Source organism: Saimiri boliviensis, chromosome 18, assembly GCF_048565385.1.
Source record: "Saimiri boliviensis isolate mSaiBol1 chromosome 18, mSaiBol1.pri, whole genome shotgun sequence".
NCBI classification, from domain to species: Eukaryota; Metazoa; Chordata; class Mammalia; order Primates; family Cebidae; genus Saimiri; species Saimiri boliviensis.
The window spans coordinates 10,840,874-10,867,934 of NC_133466.1; the positions used below are offsets into that span (position 1 = coordinate 10,840,874).

Genomic DNA, 27,061 nt, shown 5'->3' on the forward strand with positions numbered 1-27,061 from the left:
ACATTTTCTTCCCTCTTTATATGGCCTCCTTTGTGTGGTCTCCTCTCTGTCTCTTACTGAGGCCCACCCAGATCGTTCACGATGAACTCAAGATCCTTCACTTAATCATAGCTTCAAAGGCCCTTTTACCAAATATGGTCACACAGTCACAGTTCTGGGGCTCAGGAAATGGACATATCTTTCCTGGAGCCACCATCCAAACTACTGTTTCTTTGTACAAAGGATAGGGGATATCAGACCATTGACCAGGGACAGCAGGTGAGACCAGAGATAACTCTCCCAAGTCCACCCCCCAAAACAAACACAGTGGACAGGTAAATGTGAACTCAACATCGCATGCATGAATGCCCCAATCATGTTACTATAACCTCAGTCCATCGTTTGTTTGATCCCAACATCATGGTACCTTTACTTCCCAGCCAGAAAAATGTATGATTTTTTTTTTTCTAGACGAGATTGGATATTTCTTAATATTTTCTAGAGCACCTATGCAGATGGAACCAGACGTCCTGACAGTGATAGAGAAAGAGCATTCTTCCCTGTGTCCAGGAGACAGTGCTAGATAGGGAAACAGGAGGCCCAGGTGCCTCTTGCCCTAGCCTCCCAAAGCTCATGACAGCTTAGATGGTAGGAACAGAAGGATGGGAACAGAAGGTGACATGATGACCAAAGCCAGCCAGTTGGGATGGACTCAAGAATTTGACCTCCCAAAGCCGGGCATGTTGTTCTGAAGCAAGCTGCCTTTTTAAAAAGTGACTTTATTGCCATTTCACACACCCATTTCAAAAGGAGGGTGATTTACAAATCACCTGAAGATAGACTTTTAAATTTGGATATTTAAAAAAGAAAGTTTTACTGTAGTCATGAGGTAGTATCAAGTTTACCAAAAGTTTATATTGAGAGAAAACGAACAATATATGCTGATATGAAAAACAACTCTACTTAGAAAGCTACTTTCTGCGTTCTTAGAAAGTCACTCCTTGGGTTTTCTTATCAGGCACGGTTCTCCAGACTGAGTTGGTTTTACTCATCTGTGTGATTTTTCCTTGCCTTATGGAACAGAAATTCAGGCCTGCTCGAATTCAGTTATTTGGGAGCTCTGTAAAATCCAGCATTTGTGATTTAAATGATGCTGAAGGGCTTTTATTACCTCTGTCTTTGCTTATTTCCCTCTGGCCCTCAGAACACCCCACCCTGACTTTTAGGGGACATCTATAGAAGCAGAGGGTTTCACTTGCCTCAATTGTCACTAGCCCAGTCACATTTCTCCTTCCAAGCCTTGGCCTCACAGGGAATTTCTCCTTATTGAACAATTGCCTTCAAAGCAGTAGAATAGCCCAATTGTTATGGAGATTAAAGATACGGATTGCAAAACTCCTGTAAATAAAATCTTCACTGACAAACCCAGTTTCTTTTCATAGACTTTTCTTCTGTAATCTCTTTCTGGCAGAACATCTTATGTTTTGATGTTAGAGATTCAGTTACCAACCACAGTAAATAAAGCAAAATAATAATAGAAAAATAGTATAGAACTCGCCCTAAAAACAAACATTGACCAATCATGTTTGTTTTTGTCTCTGTGCACTCCTGAAAATTGATAGGGAAAGAATGTACCACCTCTTATTCAGGTGATTTCTGATTAGCCAACTATGGAAAGTCTTCTGGTTGAGTTTTAGCCGGTTCACGCTCCCCTAAATGGCATGGAACAGACCATTTTCTGTTTTAAAGAAACAAGCTTTTTTTTTTTTTTTTTTTTTTTTTTTGAGACAGAGTTTCGCTCTTGTTACCCAGGCTGGAGTGCAATGCCTCCGCCTCCTGGGTTCAGGCAATTCTCCTGCCTCAGCCTCCTGAGTAGCTGGGATTACAGGCATGTGCCACCATGCCCAGCTAATTTTTTGTACTTTTTAGTAGAGGCGTGGTTTCACCGTGTTGACCAGGATGGTCTCGATCTCTTGACCTCGTGATCCACCCACCTCGGCCTCCCAAAGTGCTGGGATTACAGGCTTGAGCCACTGCACCCGGCAGAAACAAGTATTTTTAAGAGAAAACGGAATAGTGGCACTAAATGTTCGGCTGAATCATGCGTAGGAAAGATTGTACAGAAAAGACAACCACTTCCTCCAGACACAGGATGAAGTGCCACTGTCCTGGGCACAATCATGATTCCATATGACCTTAGGGTCATGTTTAGGGTTTAGAACTTTCTAAATAGGGTTTCAAGATTTTGAAAAGCATCTTCCAGTTCTGATCTCTATAAATCCTATTATGGGAATTAACTAACCTTTTTGGAAGGGGATGCTTTTTCTTAAAGATGAAATCCCCTACTTTGTTTCCTAGAGGGAATTAGTGTGGACAGAGGGAAGAGGAGATGGTGTTCCTAACCTGTGAGTCTCATGTCACCTAACCGCTATTGGGTGGCATGAAACTTGAGCTTTAAAACAGGCCAGGGGCGGGGCACAGTGGCTCACGCCTATAATCCCAGCACTTTGGGATACTGAGGCGGGTGGATCACCTGAGGTCAGGAGTTCAAGACCAGCCTGGCCAACATGGCAAGGTCTCTACTAAAAATACAAAAATTAGCTGGGTGTAGTGGTGAGTGCCTGTAATCCCAGCTACTTGGAAGGCTGAGGCAGGAGAATCTCTTGAACCTGGGAGGCAGAGGTTGCAGCGAGCCAAGATTGCACCACTGCACTCCAGCCTGGGCAACAAGAGTGAAACTCCGTCTCAGAAGAAAAACCACCAGGCATGGAAATGGTGCTTAATTTTTCAACTGTCCTGGTTCTTCCACGCAATCTGAATTGGGTCATCTGAGCCTCCGTAAGGCAACATGATCAGGTCTGTTTAATAAGACTTGGGCCATTGTAGCAGCCAGCTCAATCCTCCTGGAAGTATGGAGGACACTGTAGGATCCTTTAGTTGGTGTCATAAAAGCAAAGCATCTCTAGGGAATACCTCTGAGTCAGGCCTCAAGGCCCCCGCTGAGTCAGTGCTAGCTTGGGTGTCAGGAGCTCTCTTGTCTGGGACAGTTAAGTTTCCCAGCCCTGTAAATTGCCAGTTCCTGCTATGGATGATGTCCTCTTTACCTTATGGCTTTATGTGTTCAACCTGAGTCATTCCAAAGCCAGATCCAGGACCCAGAGAGCTCATGCTGTGCCAGTTCCTCCTTACATCACTAGAAGGACTATATATGTACACTTGCTTTGGGATTTTATTAAAGATTATCTCAAGATGAAAAGGGAGGAAGAAATCACGTGACTAGGGATAGCACTTCCTGGAGTTGCAGGTCATATGAGGGAAGCGAACACGGTGGTTTTATGAAGTCTCATGGGATTATTACACTGTTGTGGCCACTCTCCCTCCATTAGTGCATCTCTCTGCACATATCAGATGGCAAATTGTATAATGATAAAGTTATTTAAATATCTGTAAAAGTCAGCACAAGCTCAAGGGCTCGACTTGGCCTTTCGGCCCGTTAAGTGGTTTATTTAGCTCTCCCATCTCAAGGCCGGTTAATCTTCATCTGTACTTTGTTGTAAATCACCCGCTGTGTGGAACAGCCATAAAAATTGCCCGAGTTTTAAGAAGTGCTTCTTTTGGTTGTCCAGGAAGGCTGGTATCTTAAAGATGAATGCAGAAGCTTTCGAAGCGTTAGACTCACCCACTTTCCCATTTTAAAATGGTAGCCTTTGTTTGCGATTGTGTCTATACCTGGGTTATCATAGAGCAGCTAAGACAGCAAGATTATGACAAGGATATTGCCTGGTTCATATGTTTACTAAAGGGAGTCATAAAATAATGATAGCTCGTATTTATAGAACAGACCAATGGTGTTTGTTCATTGAATCCCCACCGCCAATCACCTGTAGGTGCATGACATGGTTAGGGGGAGCATTGCCCGGAAGGTCCTGCCTGTGGTGCCTGCTCTGTTTTCATGTGACTGGGCACGGTTTCCTTTACCACCAAGTTCCAGACCCTCGTCTGTCATGGAAGTGATTAACTGAGTTGTCTTAAACACTAATATTCTGTCATTCTGTCATTCTGGATACTGCAGTTCCCATGAATGAATGGTCACCCCTAATGAACATTCTCAGGAAAACTAGTAGGGCTGCCCCAGCGCCCCTCACTCTGCTGCTGTATTGGAAGAAGCATTTATAGTTTTGCTGTGTGAGAGGCTCTGAGCCACCATATGTTCCTAAATGAGAGAAGTCATTGCCCAGACATGGATCTGTTTAATTTAATATGATTTACCACAAATTACGAAGCATGACTTCGAAATTGAATTTGTGCAAAATTACTGATGGCCAATTCATGTGGAAGGGAAGGGAAATCTTGTTATTCCTATGCCAGAATCTCTTCCCGATTTCTTCATTTGATTCTTTCACGCCTTGGGGTAGGGGAGGGGAAGGCATTCACAGCTCTATAAAAAATTGTTCTTATTTTTGAACTTTCTCCCTGGTCATTCATGGCTCCCTCAGAGGAAGACACAGCATCCTGGAGATGTGGAGGCAGAAGTCAGTTCTTCTGTCCGTCCCTCTCCCCAGGCAGGTAGAGCTACCCTTTCCATCTCATCCTCAGAAGGGACTCAGAAGACACTTGGCAGCCTGCAGAATGCACTTGATAAGGAAGGCAGAACGTAGGTCTGTAATTCCTCTGTGACACTGCTCCCCCTCTGCAAACCATCGTAGCCATGATAGCTCCTAACTCATGGGAGCACTGTGAGGATTAAATGAGTTAGCATGCAGAAATCACTTGATGCGCAGCACATGGGAAGCACTGTTATTTATCAATCTTTCACAAAGTCATCGCAAGGATTGAGATATATTTTTATCAAATATTTAGCATGGATCCTGGTACACTGTCGATACTTAATAAATGGTCAGTGTTATTCTTTTTACTATCATTGCTATCTGTGTGCCCTCATTGGTGGCATTGGTGTATCACCAGGTAATTGTACCCATTGGTCTTCTCCGAGTCACACAGCTACTCTGCAATAATTCCCCCTGGTGTCTCCTTCTTCCTCGGGAGTGATTATAGCCCCAGAGTGGACAAAGCTAGTCGTAGTTTTAGTGGTATTTTCATTTGAGTTTTGTTTCCTTGGATAAACTCAAACAGTAGAACTTCCCATAACCACTGCTGCACAAGACCAAATGGTAAACTGTTAAAAGTTGAAAGGACCTTAAACTTCTTTGCTCAAAGCCCTATATTTTACTCATGAGACAACTTGAGGCCCAGGGAATTTCAGTGATTTTTCCAATTAGGGGCAGACCTAACATCCAGGTTTTTGGGCTCCTGGCCCAGTGCTCTTCCCATTGGCTGGTGTGGTTCTGCCTCAGAGGTAGCCTAGGAACAAAGTCTCTGGGGTTAGGGTGCATCATTCACTTGGGCACCGAACCATGCTGTGCCTCACACTGCCTTTTTCTAGAAATACACCATCTCAGAGAGATGCTAGGTCCCCGTGGTTGAGTTCAATATCATATGCTGCTTCTGAGTCTCCACCACTTTTAAAATGTTGAATTCATGCTAAGGAGGAGTGATTCTGGGTTGGTTTTTTTTTGTTTTTTCTGTTTTTTTTTTTTTGAGACGATGTTTCACTCTTGTCACCCAGGCTCACTGCAGCCTCCACTTCCCAGGTTCAAGCAATTCTCCTGCATCAGCCTCCTGAGTAACTGGGATTACCGAGTGAATTACAGAGTCCACCACCACACCTGGCTAAATTTCTGTGTATTTTTAGTACAGATGGGGTATCACTATGCCAGCCAGGCTGGTCTCAAACTCCTGACTACAGGTGATCCGCTTGCCTCGGCCTCCCAAAGTGCTGGGATTACAGGCGTGAGCCCACCACCCCCGGCTGGAGGAGGGATTCTTAAAGTAAGCAAGGATGTCCTCCTGGAAGCCACACCTACCTTTGTCAGCCCTACCCACCAAGGAAGGGATGTCCTCCTTAAAGCCATGCCCACCACCCTCTGCCCCTCCCCCAGCAAGGAAGGGCTGTCTTTCTCAAAGCCATGCCCACCACCCTCTGCCCCCCCCAGCAAGGAAGGGCTGTCTTTCTCAAAGCCACGCCCACCCTCCTCTGCCCCACCCAGCAAGGAAGGGATGCCCTTCTCAAAGCCACACAACCTCCTCAGCCACACCCAGCACCCCAGCCCTACTTCCTGAGGGGGACAACCAGCTGCAGGAGACTGACAGGTCACTCCCTGAGCACAAGGCCCACGTGGGCAGCAGGCAAGGGTGAATCCTGACCCGTCCTGTTATTTGCATGAATTGGACACATTCAACAAATGTGAATGGTCAGCCTCTTTGGTGTTTTTAATGAAGCAGCTACAGAAGGATTTCTTTTAACCGAGTTTCACCGTACTGTGTGATTTTAAGTAAATACCTCCCTGTGCGGATTCCTCCCACAAGCCCAGCCTTTTAAGCCTGCTTGGGGCTGTGGCTTGGGCTGGCAGGCCAGAAGCAGGGCGGCAAACAGGTGTGCGAGTGTGACGGGGCAGAGGCCGCAGCCACAGCTGTGGGAATGCGAGGCCCCTTTGGCAGGCCGAGGCCGGGAGGGGCAGGAGGCTGGTGCTGACTGATGGTGCTGTCATCCCGGTTCAGGATGCCACTGCCAACTTCATGCCAGTTGCTCCCGACAGAGTGCATGGCTATGAGAGGGACTGAGCCGAGACCAGATGAAGGTGTCCCTGTGATGGCCATGTCCTTGTCCATGAATTCAGGGTCAGGGTGACGAATGGCAGGGCCAAAAGCTAACCTGGAATGTCACAGGAATTTGCAGAGACCAAATGCCCTTCTTTCAGAGGCCTCAGAGCAGAAGCTCCTGCATTGACGGGTGGCTTCTGGGCCCCCTCCCTTTACTAAGACTTGGTGACTTAGCAAAGGCTTGTGATCCTCCTTCCTCAATGAAACTTGTCTAAGAATTGATTCTGAGACTTGGGGACTAGAGCATGGCAGTAACTAGCAGGGCAGACCTGTCACCTCCACCTCCCCTCCCACAGCATGTGGCTCTTGCCGTGTCGTGACCACACTCCTAGGGGCTTAAGCCTCAGGGCTTGCCTCAGCAGTCTGAAAACCAGAAGTTTCTAAAGAACAGATATGAGGAGAGACTTTTCTTGCTCAAAGACATGGATCCCCTCAGAAACAGCATTCAATGGCGCTGGGAGTTTCCTCCCAAGGGTAATGACCTTCTCTGACTTGGCCACTTCTTACAGTGACTTTGAACTTCTGAGCATGAGAGATGAGTGAATGGTAGAAAACGAGACCCCTCGTTAGATAGATGAGCCCAGAGAGGTTAAGAGACTTGCCCAGGGTCACACAGCTGCCGCCCATATCGGAGCGCCTAGCTTTCCTTTGCCCATCCTCCCCAGCTTGGACACATTCCTGGCATTTGGATGTGGCAATGTGAACCGTCCTGAGCAGTCCCTTCAAAACAACGCTTAGGCGAAAGAGGGGCTGTTGGAACAAGACAGGACAAACACCCGTGTGCCTCTGAACGCTGCCCCACCCAGTTTCCCATCTTTATATTACAGAAAAAAGAGTCTCAAATAACCCAAACTGGCAGGGTATGATCTGCAGACAGTCTGCAGGCATCTGCCCAAGAAGCTGCCGGTCGGCTGGTCCATCCTCCTCTGATTTATGTTGTGTGTGTTAAGCCCTAAATTGTTGAGTCTCTGGCTGGCTGCAGTGGTATTACTGGAGGGCTGGTGCATGTTTTCGGCTCACAGAGCTGGCTCCGGTGCTGGAGGTGTTGGCCCCGAATCAAGTCCAATCTCACACCTGTCTGAGACAATGAGGGCCTTGTTAGACACATCTCCAGTCAAGGAGGTGCAGGCTGCTTATTTTTCACATTGAGAACCAGGAGGAGGCGGGTCTGGGACGAGGGGGATGGGGGAAGCCAAGGGGAGACTTGGGGAGTGCCCGGCTTAGCCACCTCTGGGGCCCTTTTGCTCCCCTTCTCCCTCCTTCCTCCCCACTCTTATTGAATAAACTTCTTATTTTCGGAAATTAAAAAACAAACAGACAATACTAACAGTTGGCCTCTTATGAAGAAGAATTTCCTACTGCAGAACAAGGAGCTTGTGGCCTATTGTAGGATAAATTCCCAGTCATCACGGGAGTGGAGCAGCCTGAGGAAGAGCGGGGTGAACAGGTAGGAGTGAGCCCCCCCACCCCACCCCAGTGCTGAAACCTGAGCTCTTTCCACACTGACAGCGCCTATCAGTGACAGGTTTTCTCTCCTGGTTTTCCCTCCACTGCTGACAGTTCAGTGACAGCCCCAGAAAGCAGAGGGGACTTTGTCCCTGGCTCCATATTATTCATTGATGAAATCGCAAACTATTCTGTCCGTGTTCAGCCTTTCTGTCCCTTGTGATCAGAGCAGACAGAGCAGGCCACCAGGTCATACGTCCGCAGACACTTTGTAAATCCAGTTCTCAAGAGGCCCTGACATGAGGCAGCCCCAGACAGAAGCCCTTCTGGGTACAGGCTGGCACCCCTCAAGGGTGATGGCTCTGAAGGATCATTGCTGAGTCAAAGCCACCCTGAAATGACTTCCTAGTGCAGGACCACATGATGTGGAGCCCAATGGGATAAGAGCAGGAAGAGCTTCCCAGAGTTATCAAAAGCCACTCTTTTCTGCAAGAGCCAACAGTAAGGAGCCCGTGTAAAAGAGCTAAACAATTCTCACACAGGTAATGGCCAGGTCTTGGGGGCTTGAGTAGCTCAACAAATCTCCCAGCTCCCTTCGTGATCAGGGAGGCTCTTACCTGAGCTGGGAGGCATTTAGGTGCCAGCAGGCACTCAAATAGGGACTAGGCAGCCCTGACCTTCTCATCCATACACAACTTACTTAGGCACTAAGCCCCATTGCTGACTCATACCTCAGAGACACCACAGGGAAAATCCACGCTGTTTATTTCATTGGAGACTGAGTGCTTACCAGAGACGAGGTTGGACCAGTCTGGTTTGTGTAGCATAAATAACTGGTAACTCAGCCACCCTGTATCTCTATAAGTATGTCAACTGACAATCCCAAAGGGACGAAAGGACAAGTCTTCAGAAGCAGAGTGGCAGACAGTCAACGGCAGTGAGCACAGGCGACCCAGGCTTCGGCTACTCTCCAGCCAGAGTTTGAATCCCTTCTATGTGACCTTGAGTGATGTGCAAAGACCTAGTGTCCTCACTGTTGATACCTTGTCCTTCAGAGGGTCCGGGGACCGCAGTGCACAGGTACCCTCAGCCCTGCAGGCCTGGTAGAGCCTGTCTGTACATGTCACCTTTGGAGGAAAGTGGCTGAAGAAGCAGGTGTTGCTATTTCAGGCCAGCTGCTGCCAGGAGAGCCGGATACCTATGGAGACCATGGAACCCCCAGTTCCATCCGGTCAGCTACAGGATGATTTCTGTCTCCTTCTGTAGCCAAACCTCCCTGCCTCGTTGTGGGCCATGAGGCTCTCCATTCTTTCCAAGCTCATTCTTGCTCTGAAATGACCAAAAAGTCAAGCCAACGAGCAGGAGAGAGGCTGGGCACCAAGGTGGCTGAGAGCGGTAGGTCTTCCTGCTTGACCTCATCTCTGAACACCCATGACCAGTCCGGCCCAGAAGCTTTGGTCCATGCTGGATGCCTACCCAGAAAGTTCCTTCCTTTCATCCGTGCCACCTCACCTAATCCTGCCATTCTCCAGGGCACCTCACCTGCCCCAACTCCTCCAGAATATTTTTGTCCTCACCAAGGCCCAGACTGATTCCCTTCCCAACTCCTGATTGATCAGGACTCTGTCACTGCGGCATTCCCCTGCGCATTCCCTTCTGCTGTTACCAGATAGGCTGCATGTTTGTGTGGCGCTTCACCAACTGTCATGGCTATGATTTCCCACTGTCTGTGCTACAAGATAATCAAATCTCAACCATGGATCAGATGCCATCCAGGCAGGCAACCCTGAGTGTGCCCCCACCCGCTACACGCTCTTCTCCCCAGGGCACATCAGGGTTCTGAGGTCAACAGGTTGGAAGTAGACTTCCAGGTGGGCGGGAACTCTCTCTCCTATTTCCCCGGACCCCCACGAACCTAGCCCAGAGCTCTAGAGAAAGGGGCTAACATGAGTCGTTGAGGAAGGATTTTCTTTGCTCCTGGGACAGCAGGTCAAAACTGTTTATTTGTAGGTTTTAAATTTCAGAATCTCCTACCCTAAACAATTTATTTCCTTGCAAAGCACCAACCCTCAGCTGGGGCCCTTTGGCTGCTTCCTTTCCCCATTCGTCCTTTCTCCTTTCCCAGATCCCAGCTGGGAGCCCAAGGAGGGAGCCTGGCTGGCACCACCTGCCCCTTCTTGGACCCTTTTCTTTCTTGTTTGTGATGAGGAAGAGCCTGGGAAGTCCCAGTGCTTCTTGGCTTTCTGAGCCTCATCACTTTCACAGCCTTCTGCTAACTAAGCTAGTGAGCCCCCCTGCCCTTTGCCATTCCCTCCCTGAGGCCAAACTCTCTCTTCCCAGCCTCTTCCATCTTCCTTCCTCCAGAGACAACTCAGTCTCACTGGAGGCTGCCTTCTGAATACCTGACCCTGATTTTGACGTTTCATTAGACATCTCGACCCCAGAGAAAGAGCGCATGATTTACCCCCACTTACTTGGACCCTGGCCCCTGCTCACTGCCAGCTCCTGGCAGCAGCATTCTTCCTCCTTCCTTGGTGTGCAGGTGTGACCCTGTGTGGCCTCCTTCTCTAAAAGCATTCTAGATTGTTCTTGGTTCCAACACTTCTGAAACCCATCTTTCTTGGTTTACTCTTTATCTTGCTATCCCTCATCTATTCCCACTCCTCATGGAAGCTTCTTTCCCAAACCCACCCTTTGCCCTGCGGGTGTCTTCGGGACGCCCAACCCCAGCCCTGGAGCATTTCAGTGCTATCATCCTGCCGGCTTCACCTGGTGCTTCCTTCACGCCAACTGCAAAAGTCAAGGAACCTTCTCCAATCCCTCCCCTCCCCACCCTACTATTCTCCTAGCAGAGTTACATTTTAGTTTTCAGCTGGTTAGATGAAGAACCATTCCAACACCTCTGTGTCACCCACAGCTGTCTGGAAAAAAAATAACAAAATGTGGGTCAGCAGAGGGAGAGACCGTGGTCACCCTCCTTGTCAGCTCCGCTTTGCCCATTCTTTGTCTTCTCTTCCTTCCGCCTCTGTTCCTCTGAAACCTCTTTTGTTCAAATCAAGGGGAAAATACTTGAGGTGCTGTTGAGACTGGTTTGCTTTTCTATTTTTTTCTCAAAGGAGACGGGAAGTTCCTGTTTTTTGGAAAGGTTGTTCGCTTCCAAAGAAGTTACACAGCCAGTCAGCTATAGGATGATTTCTGGCTGCATTTTTTCAGGGTAGTACACAATACAAAAAAATAAATCAATGAGAGAGAGAGAGTCAGTGAGCACAAAGGGAGATGTTATAATAGGCTTTTGTTGGTACTTGCATTTTCTTGTTGAAAAACAGAGCAAAGACCCTGAGGTGCTGAGGTGCGGACAGAAGCTTGATGTTATCAGGCCCCCAGAAATCCTGCCTGCAGTCCAGTGGCAGGCAGGATCCAGAACTCCAAAAGACAGAGGCAACTGGCCCCGCTCAGCACAAACGGTGCTTTTAGTCTTTCGTAAACAGCCTGTGCCCCAGGGCTCAAATCCTTCAAAAGTTTGCCTGGGTAATTGCGTTTCATTGCTGTCTGGCATGTGCTCATCAGCCTAATCTGGAGGTTCAGACAGCCAGGCCAAAGCTTGCGAGACTGGAGGAGAGCAAGCCTGTGAATTTAATCCACTTGAAAGACAGACTAATACAAGTGCATCTAGCTCATTATTTTAAGTGATGCGAGCCGAAAAGGGGATGGTACTTTCCATAAAAGGGTTTTAAATCAGCATGTTGCAGCCGCTTGGCAGTTTAAGGCCATTAGAAGAAAAGGCACACACAGGTGACAATGTGATCCCTGTCACTGTCTGCTTGTCACTGAAAGCCTTCTTCCTCCCCACGACTACCCCAAAACACAGAAAGGAATGGTAACCTCCATCCCTAATTTTGACTTTGGGTTATTTGTACATTTATAGCAGCAGACACCAACTTTTATTTGAGATGTGGGGTTCTTTTGGCATCGTTTCAGGTTGGAGAGAAGACATGAATGAAGTTAGGACTTCCCAGTCAATCTCACCAAGCTCAGAATATCACAGAGCGATCCGCAGGCAAAGGTGCTCCTCCTCAGACCCATCTGGACATGTGCTTTCCAATGACTTCTGTCTTTTTTTGAGGTTTAGATGGGTCTTTTTGTTTTGTCAGCATATAGTAACTAGATTGATAGGAGGCGTATCATATCTAACCATCACGTAGTAAAAGCAGGAGTCTATGAAGAGCCAGAGGGTCTGTCCCTGCCCTGTTGCTAATCTGCTGTGGGGAACAGAGGGAGTCCCTTTACCATTTCACACTGCAGCGTTCTCTGAGATGGGGCTGGCATGGTTGTCTCTGCTGTCTCAGAGGTTGCTTTCTGCTCTATCATTCCATGAGACATTGGAATGAAACCTTAAGAAATGTTGACAGTGATTTGCATCGTTATCTAGCTACATGTGACTCATGCCCAGGAAGCCTAAGAAGCCCAGGAAGGGCAAGAGCCGGCCTGTCCCTTCCCAGATGGCAAAGCCAACGGTCAGCCCAGGAGCAATCCTGTTAGCAGTTCACAGCTGCAGCTCACCAGGGTTTGATGTGCCAGCTCCAAGTCTGGGTGCCAGGCCATGAGACAGAGAGCAGTCGCCTTAAACCTTGGCATGGAGATGGAGTTTCCCCCTGGGTGCATCATGACTGCAGCCACCCAGGATTCCCACAAGGGCTCCAGAAGGTGCTCACTGCACACCTCATCTCCACATATCGTCAGTTCATTTGTACTCTGCCCAGGGGACAATGCTGGGTTAGGTTTCCCCAACTCTGAAGAGCACCTCTGAAAGTCACGTCTTCTGGCTTGTCATCAGTGGCTGAAGCCACTGTGGCAGTGTGTGCTTTCCCTGGACAGGGTTTTCTTCGACACTTTAGGGCAGGCGTCCCCAAACTTTTTACACCCAGTTCACTGTCCCTCAGACCGTTGGAGGGCCGCCACATACTGTGCTCCTCTCACTGACCACCAATGAAAGAGGTGCCCCTTCCTGAAATGCGGCGGGGGGGCGGATAAATGGCCTCAGGGGGCTGCATGCAGCCCGCAGGCTGTAGTTTGGGGACGCCTGCTTTAGGGCATGCTTGACCTTGTGGGCAGGGTCATTCTATGTTGTAGGGGTCATCCTGTGCACTGTAGGATGTTCAACAGGATTCCTGGCTTCCACGTACTGGGTGACAGTAGCACTCCCCCAACCCCAGTCATGGCAACCAAAAATGTTTTCAGAGAAATCACCCCTGTGATTTAAGGGTCATTGGGATATTCACAAGGATCTAGTGGATACACACAGGATCTCAGTGCCTGAAAAAAAAAAAAAAAAAATGTGAGTTACTTAGCTATCTATACCTGGTAGTAAGTCAGTTTTGACCCTTCACTTCTGTAGGTCCTAGCATTCCTGTTTTCCCTAGGTCACCCCTCTTGTTGAGCAAGAGTTTCATAGTTGTCTCCTATCTCAACCTCTACATTTAATTAAAAAAAAAAAAAATTCCTCCATCTTAGTCCAAGCTTATGGCTTCCATGAGAAAGCCTTCCTTGGCCTTGTAAATCAAAGCAGTTCTCTGGTGGGAGGTTTCCCACTGCTGGGCTGAGTATCGTCTTTCTCAGGGTGACCTCATCTATTAAAGTATGAAGGTTGTATTTGAAATGCCATTTACTTTCTCTAAGTCAATAAACGAAGCTGTGGATCTTTAGATCATCAGAGGTCTGCTTATTACCAAGCGTTTTTCTGTGTGTGTCATTTTTTTAAATCGAGATCTGTGTTGGAGTTTAAAAGAATTCTGGCGGATTTCCATTTGCCTTTCTGAATCAGAGTTTGGGATGAGTGACTGTAGATTGCCCCTAGATGAATCTGACTTTATTAGTTTGTGTCCTTTGTTCAGAGCACCAGGGATGAACTTATGAAAGCACAAATGGCTCTTATCTTCAGATGTTTCCTTTATGCTGCAAACTCCACCTCACCAACCTGTTATTAATCTATTGCAATCCCAATTAGTTCACATCAAGGTCAACTCTTTGGGATATGCAAAATGACTGCAAACTCAAGTGAACAAATTCTCCTTGTGTAGATCTCACACAAAGGTGGGGGAGAAGACTGCAGCAGGGAAACTTGGAAGAGAGGGAGTTGTCTGATACCACAGAAGAAGATGATAGTGATTCCCTTGGCTCACAAGCCAAAGAAATCCAATTATTCCAAGGAATTCAAAAATTGCACAGGAACTTGCCACCAAATGAGGGAGTATTTTAGCCTCTTATTCACTCTGTTGCTTGATGGCAAATATTTAAGAAATTTCAAAAAATAAAGAGAGGTGCAAGAGATCTATTTCTCCAGGCACGGAGGTTTCTTGGGGGGCATTTATCTCCAGGGAACATGGAAGGCTATTTCTTGGGGGCTATTTCTGTGCATTGAGAAGCCTTCGGTTTAAGAGGCATAAAAACCGCTACTCCTCCAGAAATATGCCTATAAAAAGCCAGCACGGTGGGTCTGCAGGGCATTATGTGTTTAGGAATGAAGAATGCCTGTCCTGCCATCTCTCAGGAGCTTCCATCAGAAAAGACAGTAAAGACATGAATGGCATGTCTCCAGTAGTGGGACAAGGCCCCTCCTAGTGCGAAGAGAATATACTTCCTGGATCTATCATTTCTAGCACATCACAGCGGGGAAGAAAAACACCAGCTGGAGTGGCAAGGCCACACTGAAAGGGAGAAACTCACTGTTCTGCGCATTCAGAGGCTTCCTAGTTTTATAGATGTCCAGAGCTCTTGGAGGTGAAGGGACAGCCAGGGAATCACACAGGGTGAAAGACCTGTGTGCAGTGGCCAGTGGCCAGATCAGAACGTGTGTAGAAGATGACATGAAGCATTCCCACCGGGCAGTTCCCTGAGGCTCTGTCCTCCCAGCTCTTGCTGCAAGGAATTCTAAAAGTCTTGGCCTGATGTGTGGGAAGGAAAACAAGGTGAAGAGGATGCAGGTAGGAAAAGAACAGTTGTAAGGAGGTGGTCGGACGGGAGGACTGCATGAGAAAAATAGAGGAAGAGAGCGCAGAAGCAGACACTTGATTTCACGAACCTTTATTGAAGGGGACTAGCCAGAAAACTGGCTAGAAAGCACTTCTGCCTGGGGAACCCTACCTCCCTTTGTTAGAATATCCTTCAAACTGGGAGCGTGGAATGGAAGCTCTGAAAGAAAGAATGGTTGCCGTTCATTGTGAGTCACACCTCACAAGACGAAGAGCAATGAATCCTCGGTTTACAAAATGCAGCTTTCAGATTCTGTGTTATGGCTGGCACAGGGCAGCACTGCTGCGTGGCCCTGGCACACCTGCGCTCTGCAGGGTGGCTGCGGTACTCCTTCTGAAGGAGGTTGGTTTGGTGCTCTGCGGGAGACAGGGCTTACCTTCCATCCTAGCAGTGCACGTGCTGCCCTGCTGGAATAGTGCACCTTGGAACTCTGGCTGCCTAAGGAAGTTCTCATTTCTGGTGGCTTTGTGGGGCCAAACCCCTCCCTATTCTGTCACCTGGAGCATCAACCAGCTAAGCCAACAGTGCTCTCCAGACACGCTTCCTGGAAGGACAGGGGAAAGAAGCCTGTTTCCTGCCTTCAAGGTGCCAGCTACTGCATTGACAATATCAGGAACAGGGCACATTTCACCATCCCAGGAATCTTAAGGGGCAGATGCAATAACGTCTCTTCATGGGGGGAAACTGAGTCTCCAAGGTGTTACGTTACTTGTTTCAGCACACTGTGAGTGAGGGGCCAAGCCAGGGTCTCTGTCCTCACCTCTCAGACAGCAGAACTATGCCCTTATTGTACCCTTACTGAAGCCCTTTTGGCTTTTAGAGGGAAGCTCTGGGATGAGGTTCCCAAATCCTGAAAATCAGAGCATCTTTATGTTAAGTCATCTTTCATGTTTATTGTTTTAAATTCTTCTTTTCCCGCATTAATATGAGTTTTTCTTCTGATTTTATTAGAATGCCACCCCTCAGAGTTTGCTGCTTAAAACCAGAATGCCTGGCATAAAATCCAGTAAGCCTGCATTAGGGCCCATGTCAGATGGGGGCAGAAGAAAACAGACTGCTTGCTGGGCTTCAAGCCACTCTAGAGTTTTTCAAACAGTTCTAACATTTTACAGCATCAAAAAAGTGCCAAAGTAGAAACTAAGGCTGCAGCTAGGAGAATGCCCACTGAGAAAGCCGTGGCTGGGTTTTGTGTAGAGGCGGGATTTGGGGGTCACTCTGCTCCATGCCCTCTAGGCCTCCCCCAGCAGAGGTCTGGCTCAGGGACAGTACTCAGGCACAGAGGGCTGGGGGGCTGCAGAGTTGGATGGGGTAGGTGCCAGAGGAAGCCCAGGCTGCAAACTGGCATGGCACACCCCTGCTGTGGAGCAGATCTCCATCTGAGCTGGGCTCGGGAGCATCATGTTCTCCAATATCGACAACTCATAGGTTAGGGGGTTCATCATTGTGTAGCTCTGCAGCCCAAATATAAAGTAGCTTCTTTTTCTTCCTTGTCTGCTGACACCCTGAGGCATTACAAGGTCCTTGGCAAAATCTCGGCCATGTTGCTTAATGTGATCTTCCCCAGAGACAGTTCTTACTGTGTCTGTTTAGCCAGAGAGATCACTGGTGCCTCTCTGGGAAATCCCATCGGCCCCTCATCAGCACAGTGGAGACTGGCTAGAAAGCACAGCCTTCCGTGGCCAGCCTGGACTGCAGGATGGCACTGATGGTCTTTCAACCCAGGCTTTCCAAGCATAGACCGTCAAGCGTGCACAGTCCTCTTGATATCAGGTGCCATCTCAATGGAATGTTCTTTGGAAAATTCTGTTTCTTTAGCTGTGTGCAGTCCTGGGAGAGGCTGTGCCTCTTCTGCTTGAAGCTTCCCAGCTCCCACTTGAGGTGTCAGTGATTTCTTTTACTGGAGTGCGTATCCTCGTGCTCCACCAAGGGTCCAGTACCAGGATGAAGGCTGCCCGAAATAACCCAGCCCTCAACACAGTATTTCTGGCTCTTCTTTTTCAAGGAACGAAGAAGGAGGGCAAAGCGCCAGAGGAGTAGAAAGGAGCAGAAAGTCATCTTTATCCTCCAGCTTTGAGGAGATAGTTGTGTTGGAGAAGAAGGAAATAGAGGAATGGAGGGGAATTAATAGAGTGGCTGTGGAAGAATCTGAACATCCATGATACGCTGGTGTTGCAGGAATTTACCCAACCTGTTGGTAGAGCTCCTTTAGGCCTGCAAAGTTGTGTATGGGGGGGCAGAAGTGCAGAAAGTGGGGAGTACAGAAGATCCTTACGGAAAAGATGTCTGCAACAAATGTTCCTTTAACAAAGTGCAGAGAAAGAATCTGTCTGCAAGGGAGGAGGCAGCAGAAACCAGAAGGTGCCTTCTGTTCCCTCTGAACTGCGGTCCCTGCAGCTATGTGCACAGAAGGGTACTCTCCCTCCGCCTCAGGGACACAATGCCAACTGAGAATGAGATGTGTTCTAAAAATAGCCATCTTTTCTGGAAGCTAGTGACCTATCTTTGAACCCTCCCTCCAAAAGAACCCTGCCTAAATACAGAGCCTTTTCCAGATGCATCTCAGACTCATCTGGCTGAGGGGAGCAGCCTCACGGTGCAGGGTGAACTGTTTCCCCTGGGAACCGTCTGACAATGCTAATGAGGAATTGCACTTTGCATTTATGGAACACCTTTCATCTGTGGATCTCAAAGCTGCCCCACAAACATTAATTAATTCTCACACCTGTGAGGCAGGTGAGTCTGGTTACCCCCATTTTTAGAGGTGAGGAAACAAGAGGTTTGGAAAGAAAAGGACTCCAGGGTAAACCAGCAGGGTTGGGGGCGGCCCGATGTGAGAAACCAGCATTCTTGATTCACAGGGCCCTGACCACAAAGCCACAAAGCTTCCCCGGCTGGGTGAGGAATATGCGTCCCGGAAGCAGGGGAGTGGTAGAAAGGCGGCCACAGGGCTCCCTTCTTCCCTCCCGCAGGCAGCCTGCCACCTCCCAGGCTGGCAGGCCGGCAGTGAGGATGGGATCCCTCAAAACCTGAAGGCCTTTAAAATACAGCATACCCAGGCAGGGTTCTGTCCTGGCTTGGTCTGACTGCCTCCCTTCAAAGTAATTGCTGTAACAATGAATGCATCTGAGCTGCACATGACTAACCCAGATGTCTGCAGCCAGCCAGAGACGAACATTTGGCAAATCCTGGAGCTGTTTCACAAACTCCCTTTTTTCCAGGATCCCGAGCTGGTGCTGACTGACTCATGTTATCATGGGATTTCAATGATATAACAACAGTGTGTGAGCCGGTGTCTGCTACCTTGGGGTACCTGTAGTAGGAACAGGGGATACTTGTGCTAGTGCTGCAGAGGCCAGAGGAAACACTGCTTCTCAAAGACAGTGTAACTTTCAGGGAAATGTCCCTTTCAGAGCAAAGAGTCACCCACCCCCAGGGACTCTATGCCCCTGACATCACACACCTCTTAAAGGTGTGATGCTGAGAAGCATTTGGGTGCACGCCCTTTGTCTGCAAGGGAGCCTAGTCCCTTCTTCCAAGGGGTCCCAGACGGTGAGATACAAACCACCACTACGGCTCGCCCTAACACATCACCCTGGAAACTGACTCACATCTCTGAGTCCTGAGTCACATCCTGTTGTGCGTTCTGAGGTCTCCAAGAGGGCATTACACCAGCTCCCCATGACTGAGGTGAACTTGGAAGGAACCCTGGAAACATCCCTACCTTCTTCTAAGCTGAAGGAGGGAAAAAAATCCTCCAGGGAAATAACCAGGGCTGTCCCTAGGGTTTATATGTTCACCAAGCTGGTTTGGCTTTTTCAAAAATAGATGGTAGAACTCTGTGGCCTATGTGACTTTTATTTTTAAATAGCTCTGAGAGATGACTCAAAGACCTGGCGTTTTAAAGATGTCAGCCATATAATCAAGGAAGGGGCTTTCTAACTATAACATTCTCCAGGCCCAGGACGAAGGAGGGTGCCACCGCTCAAGGGATGCTGTTGGAAACCCAGCTTCTGAGGGTGGGTGTTTAAAAGACCCTAGTGTGAACAGTCAGAGGAAGGCCAAGAGGGGTCTCTATCCATCTTCTCCCGGTGCCTTCGGGGAACGTGAGGACAAAGAGGGACGTTTTGAACTTTTCAAAGAACAAGATTTTTTGTTTCATTGATTTTGTTCTATTGCTTTCCTGTATCTAATTTCACTGGTTCCTAGTCTAATTTTTATTTCTTCTCTTCTGCTTGCTTGAGGTCCATATTGTTTTCTACTCCAGTCTCCTAAGGTAGAAGCTTCAGTGACTGATTCTGGATCTTTCTAACATATGTTTTCATTGCTATAAATTTCCCTCTAAGCACTGCTCTTTCTGCATCCAAAAGTTGTCATAAGTTGTATTTTCATTTACTTCAAAATTCTTTTCTCTTGGGACTTCTTATTTGACCCATATCTAACTTAGAAGTATGTTGGTTTAATCTCCAAATATTTGGGGATTTTTCAGTTATCTTTTCTATTACTGGCTTTTTAGTTTAAATCCTTGCGGTCTGAGAAAATACTTTGTATGATTTCTACACTTTTAAGGGTATTAAAGTGTGTTTTGTGGCCCAGAATATGGCCTATCTTGGTGAATGTTCCATGTGAGCTGGACAATGTGTTTTCTGCTGCTGCTAGAGTATTCCATAAATGTTAATTAGATCAAGTTGACTGATCGTGCCCTTTAGGTCAACTATGTCCTAATTTTCTGCCTGCTTGATGTATCAGTTACTGAAAGAGGGTTGTTGAAATCTCCAATTGTAATAGTGTATTTACCTATTTTGCTTTGTAGTACTGTTAGTTTTTGCCTCGTGTTTTTTGAAACTCAGTTTTTAGGTGGACATATATTAAAGATGAAGTCTTCTTAGAGAATTCACCCACAATATCAAATGCAATTCCTTTCTTTATCCCTGAAAATTGTCCTTCCTCTGAAGTCAGCTTTGTATAAAATTAATATAGCTGTACCAGCTTTCTTTCAATCAGTGTTAGCGTGGTCTATCTTTTCCCATCCCTTTACTTTTAACCTCTATGAGTCTTTTGATTTAAAGTGGGTCCCTTGTAGACAATGTGTAGTTGGGTCTTGTTTTTAATCCACACTGACAATCCCTGTCTTTAAACTGGTGCATTTAGAGTATCCATATTTAACCTAATTAATGTAACTGTAGTACCAATCATATTTATAACATTTATATTTGTCATACGTGATTCTTCCCCCACACCTCTTTTTCTGCATTTATAGGTTTAATTGGACATCTTACATGATTCCATTTTATCTCCTCTGTTCGCATGTTAATTATTCTTTTTTAAAAATATTTGTAGTGATTGCCCTAGAGTTTGGAAAGTACATGTATAACTAATCTACATCTAGCCTCAAATAACACTGTACCACTTCTTCCTTCCTGTCTATATCATTACTGTCTTTCATTTATCCACATGCTACATTCGTCCAATACTTTGTTACTATTATCATTATAAACAGTTGTCTTTCAGACCAGTTAAGAAAAATAAGACTTTATTTTACCTTAATATAGTCCTTTTCTAATGCTCTTCCTTTTTAATGCACTTCTTGTTAACATTTCTCATAGGGCAGGTCAGCTGGCAATGAATTATTCCAGTTTTGTTTGTCAGAAAGTATCCTTATTTCTTTGAATTCGAAGGATAATTTTGTGGGATGTAGAATTATAGGTTGGCGGCTTTTTTTTTTTGTTGCAACACTTTATTTATTCTACTTTCTTTTTGTTTGCATGGTTTCTGAAGACAAAGATGATGTAATTCTTATGTGGGTAAGGTGTTGGCTTTTTCCCCCTCTCTGGCTTCTTCCAAGATTTTTTCTTCTCTTTGGTTTTCTGCAGTTAAGATATGTTATGTCTGGGTGTAGATTTGTTGTTTATCATGCTTGGTGTTCTCTGAGCTTTCTGGTTCTGTGGTTTGGTATCCGTCATTAATTCTGGAAAATTTGTAGCCATCAATACTTCAAATATTGCTTCTACTCTGTTTTCTTTTTCTTCTCCTTCTGGTATTCCAAGTACACATTACACCTTTCAAAATTGTCTCACAGTTCTTGGATATTCTTTCTTTTTCCTCTTTATCTTTTTGTTTGGTATGTTTGTGTATCTTCAAGTTTATTGATTCTTCGGTCATGTCCTGTCTATTAAGTAAGCCATTCCTCATTTCTGTCCTGGTGTTTTTAGTTTTTAGAATTGCCTTTTGAGTATTAAGAGTTTCCATCTCCCTGCCTATATTACCCTTCTGTTCTTGCATGTTGTCTTCTTTTTCCATGAGAGCCCTTATCATGTTAATCATCATTAAATTCCCTATTTGGTAATTCCAAAATCTGTGTCACATCTGAGTCTGGTTCGGATGCTTGCTTTGTCTGTGTTTTTTCTTGCCTTCTTGTAGTTTTTCATTGAAAGCTGGACATGATTTATCAGGTAATAGGAACTGAAGCAAACACACCTTTGTGTGAGTTATTATTTTCATGTAGCTAAGAGCTGGGCTGTAGTTAATGTCTGCAGAAGGTACCAGAGATTTCAAATTCCTCTAGTGTCTTTGTTTATGTCTCCCATGTCATCTGTGAGCTTCTCTACGAACTCCTCCTTCAATAGTCAATACGCTGAAGCTCTTTCAGCCATAACCCACTGTTATTATAACATGCTGAATCCTGTGAGAATCTGGTGGAGTTCCTGAATGAAAAGCCCACAACAGTGCACTTCCTTCTGAAACTGCAGCCCCCAGGAGTGTTTTATTCCCACACTAGTCTCTACTCACCCTCTAGCAGTTTGTCAAAATCACCATTAAGTGTTCCTATCAGTTTATGAATTCAGAACTTCTGCTCCCAGCAAGCAGTCCTCACTGTGATTCTCTGTATTGGCCTCAAAATTTTGGGGTGGCAGTTTGCCCTGCAACTTCAGCTTTCCAGGGGACTTAAGAAAAGTCATGGATTTTTTAGTTTGTTCAGCATTTTTTCTTATAAAAACAAGAGTGATGACTCTCAAGCTCTTTACATTTTGGAACTGAAACTGGAAGCAGCAGGACATTTTGACATGAATTATTTAGTAGGGTCATTGTTGACTCTAGAGACATTTTAATATTGCTGCATCAAAAGATAAAAGCACTCTCCTTTCTTCTCGTGTGATATATGCCATGTACACCCCTGAGCTCACCACTAACCTCAACTCTACCTTATCCCTAACTTCCCATTTCAGATGGAAGGGAATAGGGATCAAGAATTTGGAAAGGGGGCCTTGTTTTACCCATTATTTGATTATTAAAACGCTGAAAATAACCGATCACAAAATGGTCTCAGTAAAGTGGCTGCATTAAACACTATTTAGCCTGGAAAACCAGTATGCAGAGGCTCAAATTTCAATTTTTGAATCTAGTATTTTTTAATGGGAACATGAATTGGTTGAGATACTGAATTCCTGCCTCCTCCAACCTAATCCCAAATTTGCAATTTCCTTGCCCCTTTATCATTTAATCTCCTGAGCCCAGCTCCTCTCTAGCCTGAAGAGTGTGTCTGTCAAGACTCCAGCTGTGAACAAAAAACTATTATTTGAGCCTTCTCCTGGAGCAAATGTGTGTGGTCTTAACAATGAACATCAGATAGGTCCCTTGGCATGGATTTCTCTTCCTTTTTAATAATATAATCATAAACATTACTCAGACTTATTGAGCATTTACTATGGCCAGAAATTTTGATACTTGCTTTCCATATAGCTTATCTCACTTATTCCTATTACCCTTTGAAGTCACAGTTATAACTATGATTCAGAGAAAATCAGTGACCTGCCTAAGGTCATCCAGTTGTTTTATGGTGAAGGCGGGATGCAAACTGAACTGTGTCTGTGATTTAAGTTCGGTGCTTTCCCTAGTCTCCTCCTCTCAGAGGCAGAACATAAGCATGTAATAAACACCACTAGGGTTCTTGTTTCTACCTTGGGAACAGCTGTTTACAAGTCCAAATTAGGCAGCTAATCTAGCAGTTAGCCCAGATACAGCCCTTAGGCGCCCCAGTAACTGTAACTCCTAGAAGGCAGGAACTTTCCGTACACTAGTGAGTCCCCAAGACAGTGGCCCTAGTGAAGAAAAAATGTTTGCTGGAAATATGAGTGAATGAAAAAGTAACTTCATGAACATATGAATGAATAAATGAATGAATGAAGCAACACCTAGTATGATGATTAATGCAATAGGAAGATGCCTTTCCAAGTATCACAAGGTCCTGAGATCCTCACTGACTGTAAGTGCCAGTGGGGCAGGGACCATATTGGTCTTATTCATCACCAACACTCTGCTACCAGGTAAATTAGCACATTCCTGGCACATAGTAAATGATCAGTAAGCTTTTGTTCTTTGACAGATTGACTTATCAGAGGCAACTCTTTCAAGAACAAGTAGCCCTGTGCTCTGGAGAATGACTGACAGTGGTTCTCTTCCTCGGCCTGTAGCCTTTCCTGGATAACTCCCATCTCACTGCCCTCTACTTCCTCCCCCTAGAATACACATATTTATTATTACAGGCACCGCTCTTCACCCCGTATCTGATTCTTCCCTCACTCCGCTTAATGTACAAGTAAAGCAAAGAAATATTGGGTAGGACCTATTGGAATTGGAATCCTGCTCTGTCACCATTGGAAAGGATACAGGGATCCTCTCCCTTCAGAGGTGAGAATAAGAACATGCAAGTGAGTAATTCAAGGTCACCCAGTCGCTCACCACACAGACCCAGAGCCCACCCCTCTTGCCTATTAATCCAGTGCTCAAGTGGCCCATGAGTTCAAGTTGGCCCCATCAGACCAAAGACAGTAATGGATATTAAACCGAGAATGCACCATATTATCAGGCCTTTTTGTTTTGGTTTTCTATTAATAAGACCTGTAGAAGAAGGAACGGAAACCCCAACATCAGAGGCTCACCATCCCCACCTTCTGGCCCACCACTGGCAATGAACCCAAGCACAGGTCACTGTGGTTGCATGAAAGAAAACTGATAGGGGGCAGGTGGGCTTTGGGGTGTTTACCGCCGGCCCCCACCCACTCCAACACCTGAAAAGCTAAGTTATGGTATGAAGTCAGAAAATGTGGAATCTGCAAGCCTGTCTTTAAAAAAAAAAAAAAAAAAAAAAAACTCACAGAACTGGGACTTCAATCATAAAGATCATTTTACCAAAGCCTTTTTTTTAAAGGCTGTGAAATATTATGCAACATTTGCATGGTTTAATTATGAGTTTAGAAAAGCCTAGCACAACTTTTTCACTACAGTAAAACATGACAGAGCATGAATCATGGCATAATACTTTATGCTTAGTGTGGCTTTAGACGTGAGGTTAGAGGTGTGAGGCTGTCTACACAATAAGGCATGAATTAGTGTACCACAATTCACACCCTGGGGGGCTTTATGACAATTCTAAAACCTCTTTTGTTTGCTTTTTAAATGATTAAACTATTGGAGTACTATATATTCATTTAGTAAATGTGTGTATCTAGAATATACACGTCTTACAGAAAATATCTAAGTATATGGGTTTTCACTTGGAGCAAAATACTTGGAGTAGCATGGGACTATTGAACAGTCTGCTATTTCTGTTTGCCTTTAGTTATTGGAAACACTGTTAGCTGTAAGGTCACACAGGAGCTTCAGCCAAGGTTGAACATTTATTTTCTGCCGAGTTTGAAATGGACTGGCTCTTTTGTTCTTACCACCTCTTTAAATCCTCTAAAATTTGGAATACAATGAAGACCTTTCTTTAATATTAGATTTCAAAGATTCTAAGTTAAAACATTTGCCCAGGAACTACCTGGTTTTTTAAACTTAAAAAATCCGTTATTTTCATGCACACACAGAAAAGAAAGAAATGAATCAGTATGAGGGAGGGAGGGAAGCTGTCAGCAGAAGTACTGGGGAGGAAGACTTGGTCTCCAAATGTCTGATTCTGTTATCCACTGTGGCAGCTTCAAAGAGATAAACAGAAAGGCAAACTTGAACTGCTGGAAATGAAAAGCCCCTGGAGAAAGCAGATCTGAATATTTTATAATGAGTAGGAATGGCTCATTTCTTTATGTCATGACCTATACAAAACTTATACCCTGTATTTTCCTAAAGAAGTCTGCTCTTCCTGCACCACTACTTGCAGGATCATGAAGCTCTGGTAAAGACCCGTGGGAGTTCTGGTAGTTCACAGTTATCTTTGTCCACAAGAAGGTGGGACATAAAGAGAAAATTAATGTTTAACTCCAAAGAAATGTAAAACTGTCTTCTAGTGGGACACTGTCCAATTTAAATTTCCTTACACATTTGCCTAAGAATAGAGCTGGTTTTCCTTTTCATCTGCAAACAGTATGATGCTTTTGAAAATTAAGACTCCTTTGAATGCTGGAGTCAAATTTAGAAAATCCATTTTGTCTAAATCTTTTGAAGTCAGACTTTCGTCTCCTCTCTATCCCAGGCCGCTTATAATGGCAATCTATAAAATATCTGCTCAAAAACTGACTTTTAAAAGTTGCAAACTTGAAGTCCTGAAAAGGAACAGAAGGCCTGGGTTGATAAGGCCAGTTCTACTGCTGGGTTTGTGAACTAGTCATTAGACATCATTGCCAGTTTTCCAGCCAGACCTTCTTTCCTGACATCCTTGGGAGAGAATTCATCTAAATATAAAACATTTACCAGCATTACTAAAGGTACAAAAACAAACCCCAAAAACTCTGTATTCTTACTGAATACAGTGAGGTGATCTCCTAAGTTTATAAAATGTTTCCGATGATGATAATTGTCATTGTTGGTAAAGCTGAAATCGTCTCAGCAGCCATATGGTACTTGAAGTTGTCATGTGCTGCAGTTCAACAGTCTGGACATTAACATTTCTACCTTGAAAGCGTAATCCAGTTCTCTCATCATTGTTAGCATGATTAAATAAAACCTTTGGTAGGAATAGTTATCAGGTGACAGTCTCCAAGGATTCCGTCTCTTTTGTGGGGAAATAATCCAACAGAGGCAGATACTTGGACTTGAGTGGGCTTATTAAACCCTGGCACATAAGCCACATACATGTGTGTGACGTATTTAAACAAAGGCTACTCATTTCTTATTAAAAGACATTTTGTTTTTTAAATCTCACCCCACTTAATGTTTAATTGACCTTTCTGATTCTCTTCAGACACAAGGCAGATCCAGCCATCTCCACCGTGGTCCTACGATCAGTCCTACCAGTACCTGGGATCCATTGCCTCTCCTTCTGTGCACCCAGCAACGCCCATTTCACCTGGACGTGCCAGCGGCATGACAACCCTCTCTGCAGAACTTTCCAGTCGACTCTCAAGTAAGCCACTTGGAAAACATACTCTTTGCAGCTGAGCTGGGGTGGAAGGTCCAGGAGACTAGAGGTGTAGGAAGGGGTTGGCAGAACATTATTAAATGAGTAAAATATGGTTTAAACACAAGGTGACCTATCTCTACTCTGAGTCCCATGCTCATGAACTGATTTTCTTGCACACTTAGAGGCAGAGATTGTGGATGTGAAGGCAGAAGTGGCTGGGAGAAGTTGATTCCTTAGGCATTCTAAAGTTGTTCACATCTGGCAAAAAAGGATGGTGACTGAAGGGTTAAGAACAATATAAAAAGCCAAAGTAGTCACCTTTTAGGACTCATTCTTCCAACTGAACTCTGGACTGCTGGGACTGGTCCATGTGGTGGTGGTAAATCTTCACAGACCACATAGACAGCAGACGTGGGCACATGTAGAATGGGAAGTAAATACAGCCATCCCTCAGTATCCATGGAGGATTGATCCCAGGATCCCGCCTTCCTCTCCATGGATACCAAAATCCATGGATGTTTAAGTGCCTCATATAAAATTGTATAATATTTATAT

At 45.5% G+C, this 27,061-nt stretch overlaps 1 protein-coding gene across 4 annotated transcripts in view; it reads left to right on the top strand.

Annotated features, from left to right (window-relative positions):
- Window positions 1-27,061, top strand: part of RUNX1 (RUNX family transcription factor 1) — a 258,688-nt gene that overhangs the window by 220,964 nt on the left and 10,663 nt on the right. For all 4 annotated transcript variants that reach the window (XM_039480494.2, XM_074389309.1, XM_074389308.1 and 1 more), the window contains one exon: window positions 26,348-26,509. In XM_039480494.2, the coding sequence (XP_039336428.1) occupies window positions 26,348-26,509 (162 nt within the window). The remainder of the gene's footprint in view (window positions 1-26,347; window positions 26,510-27,061) is intronic.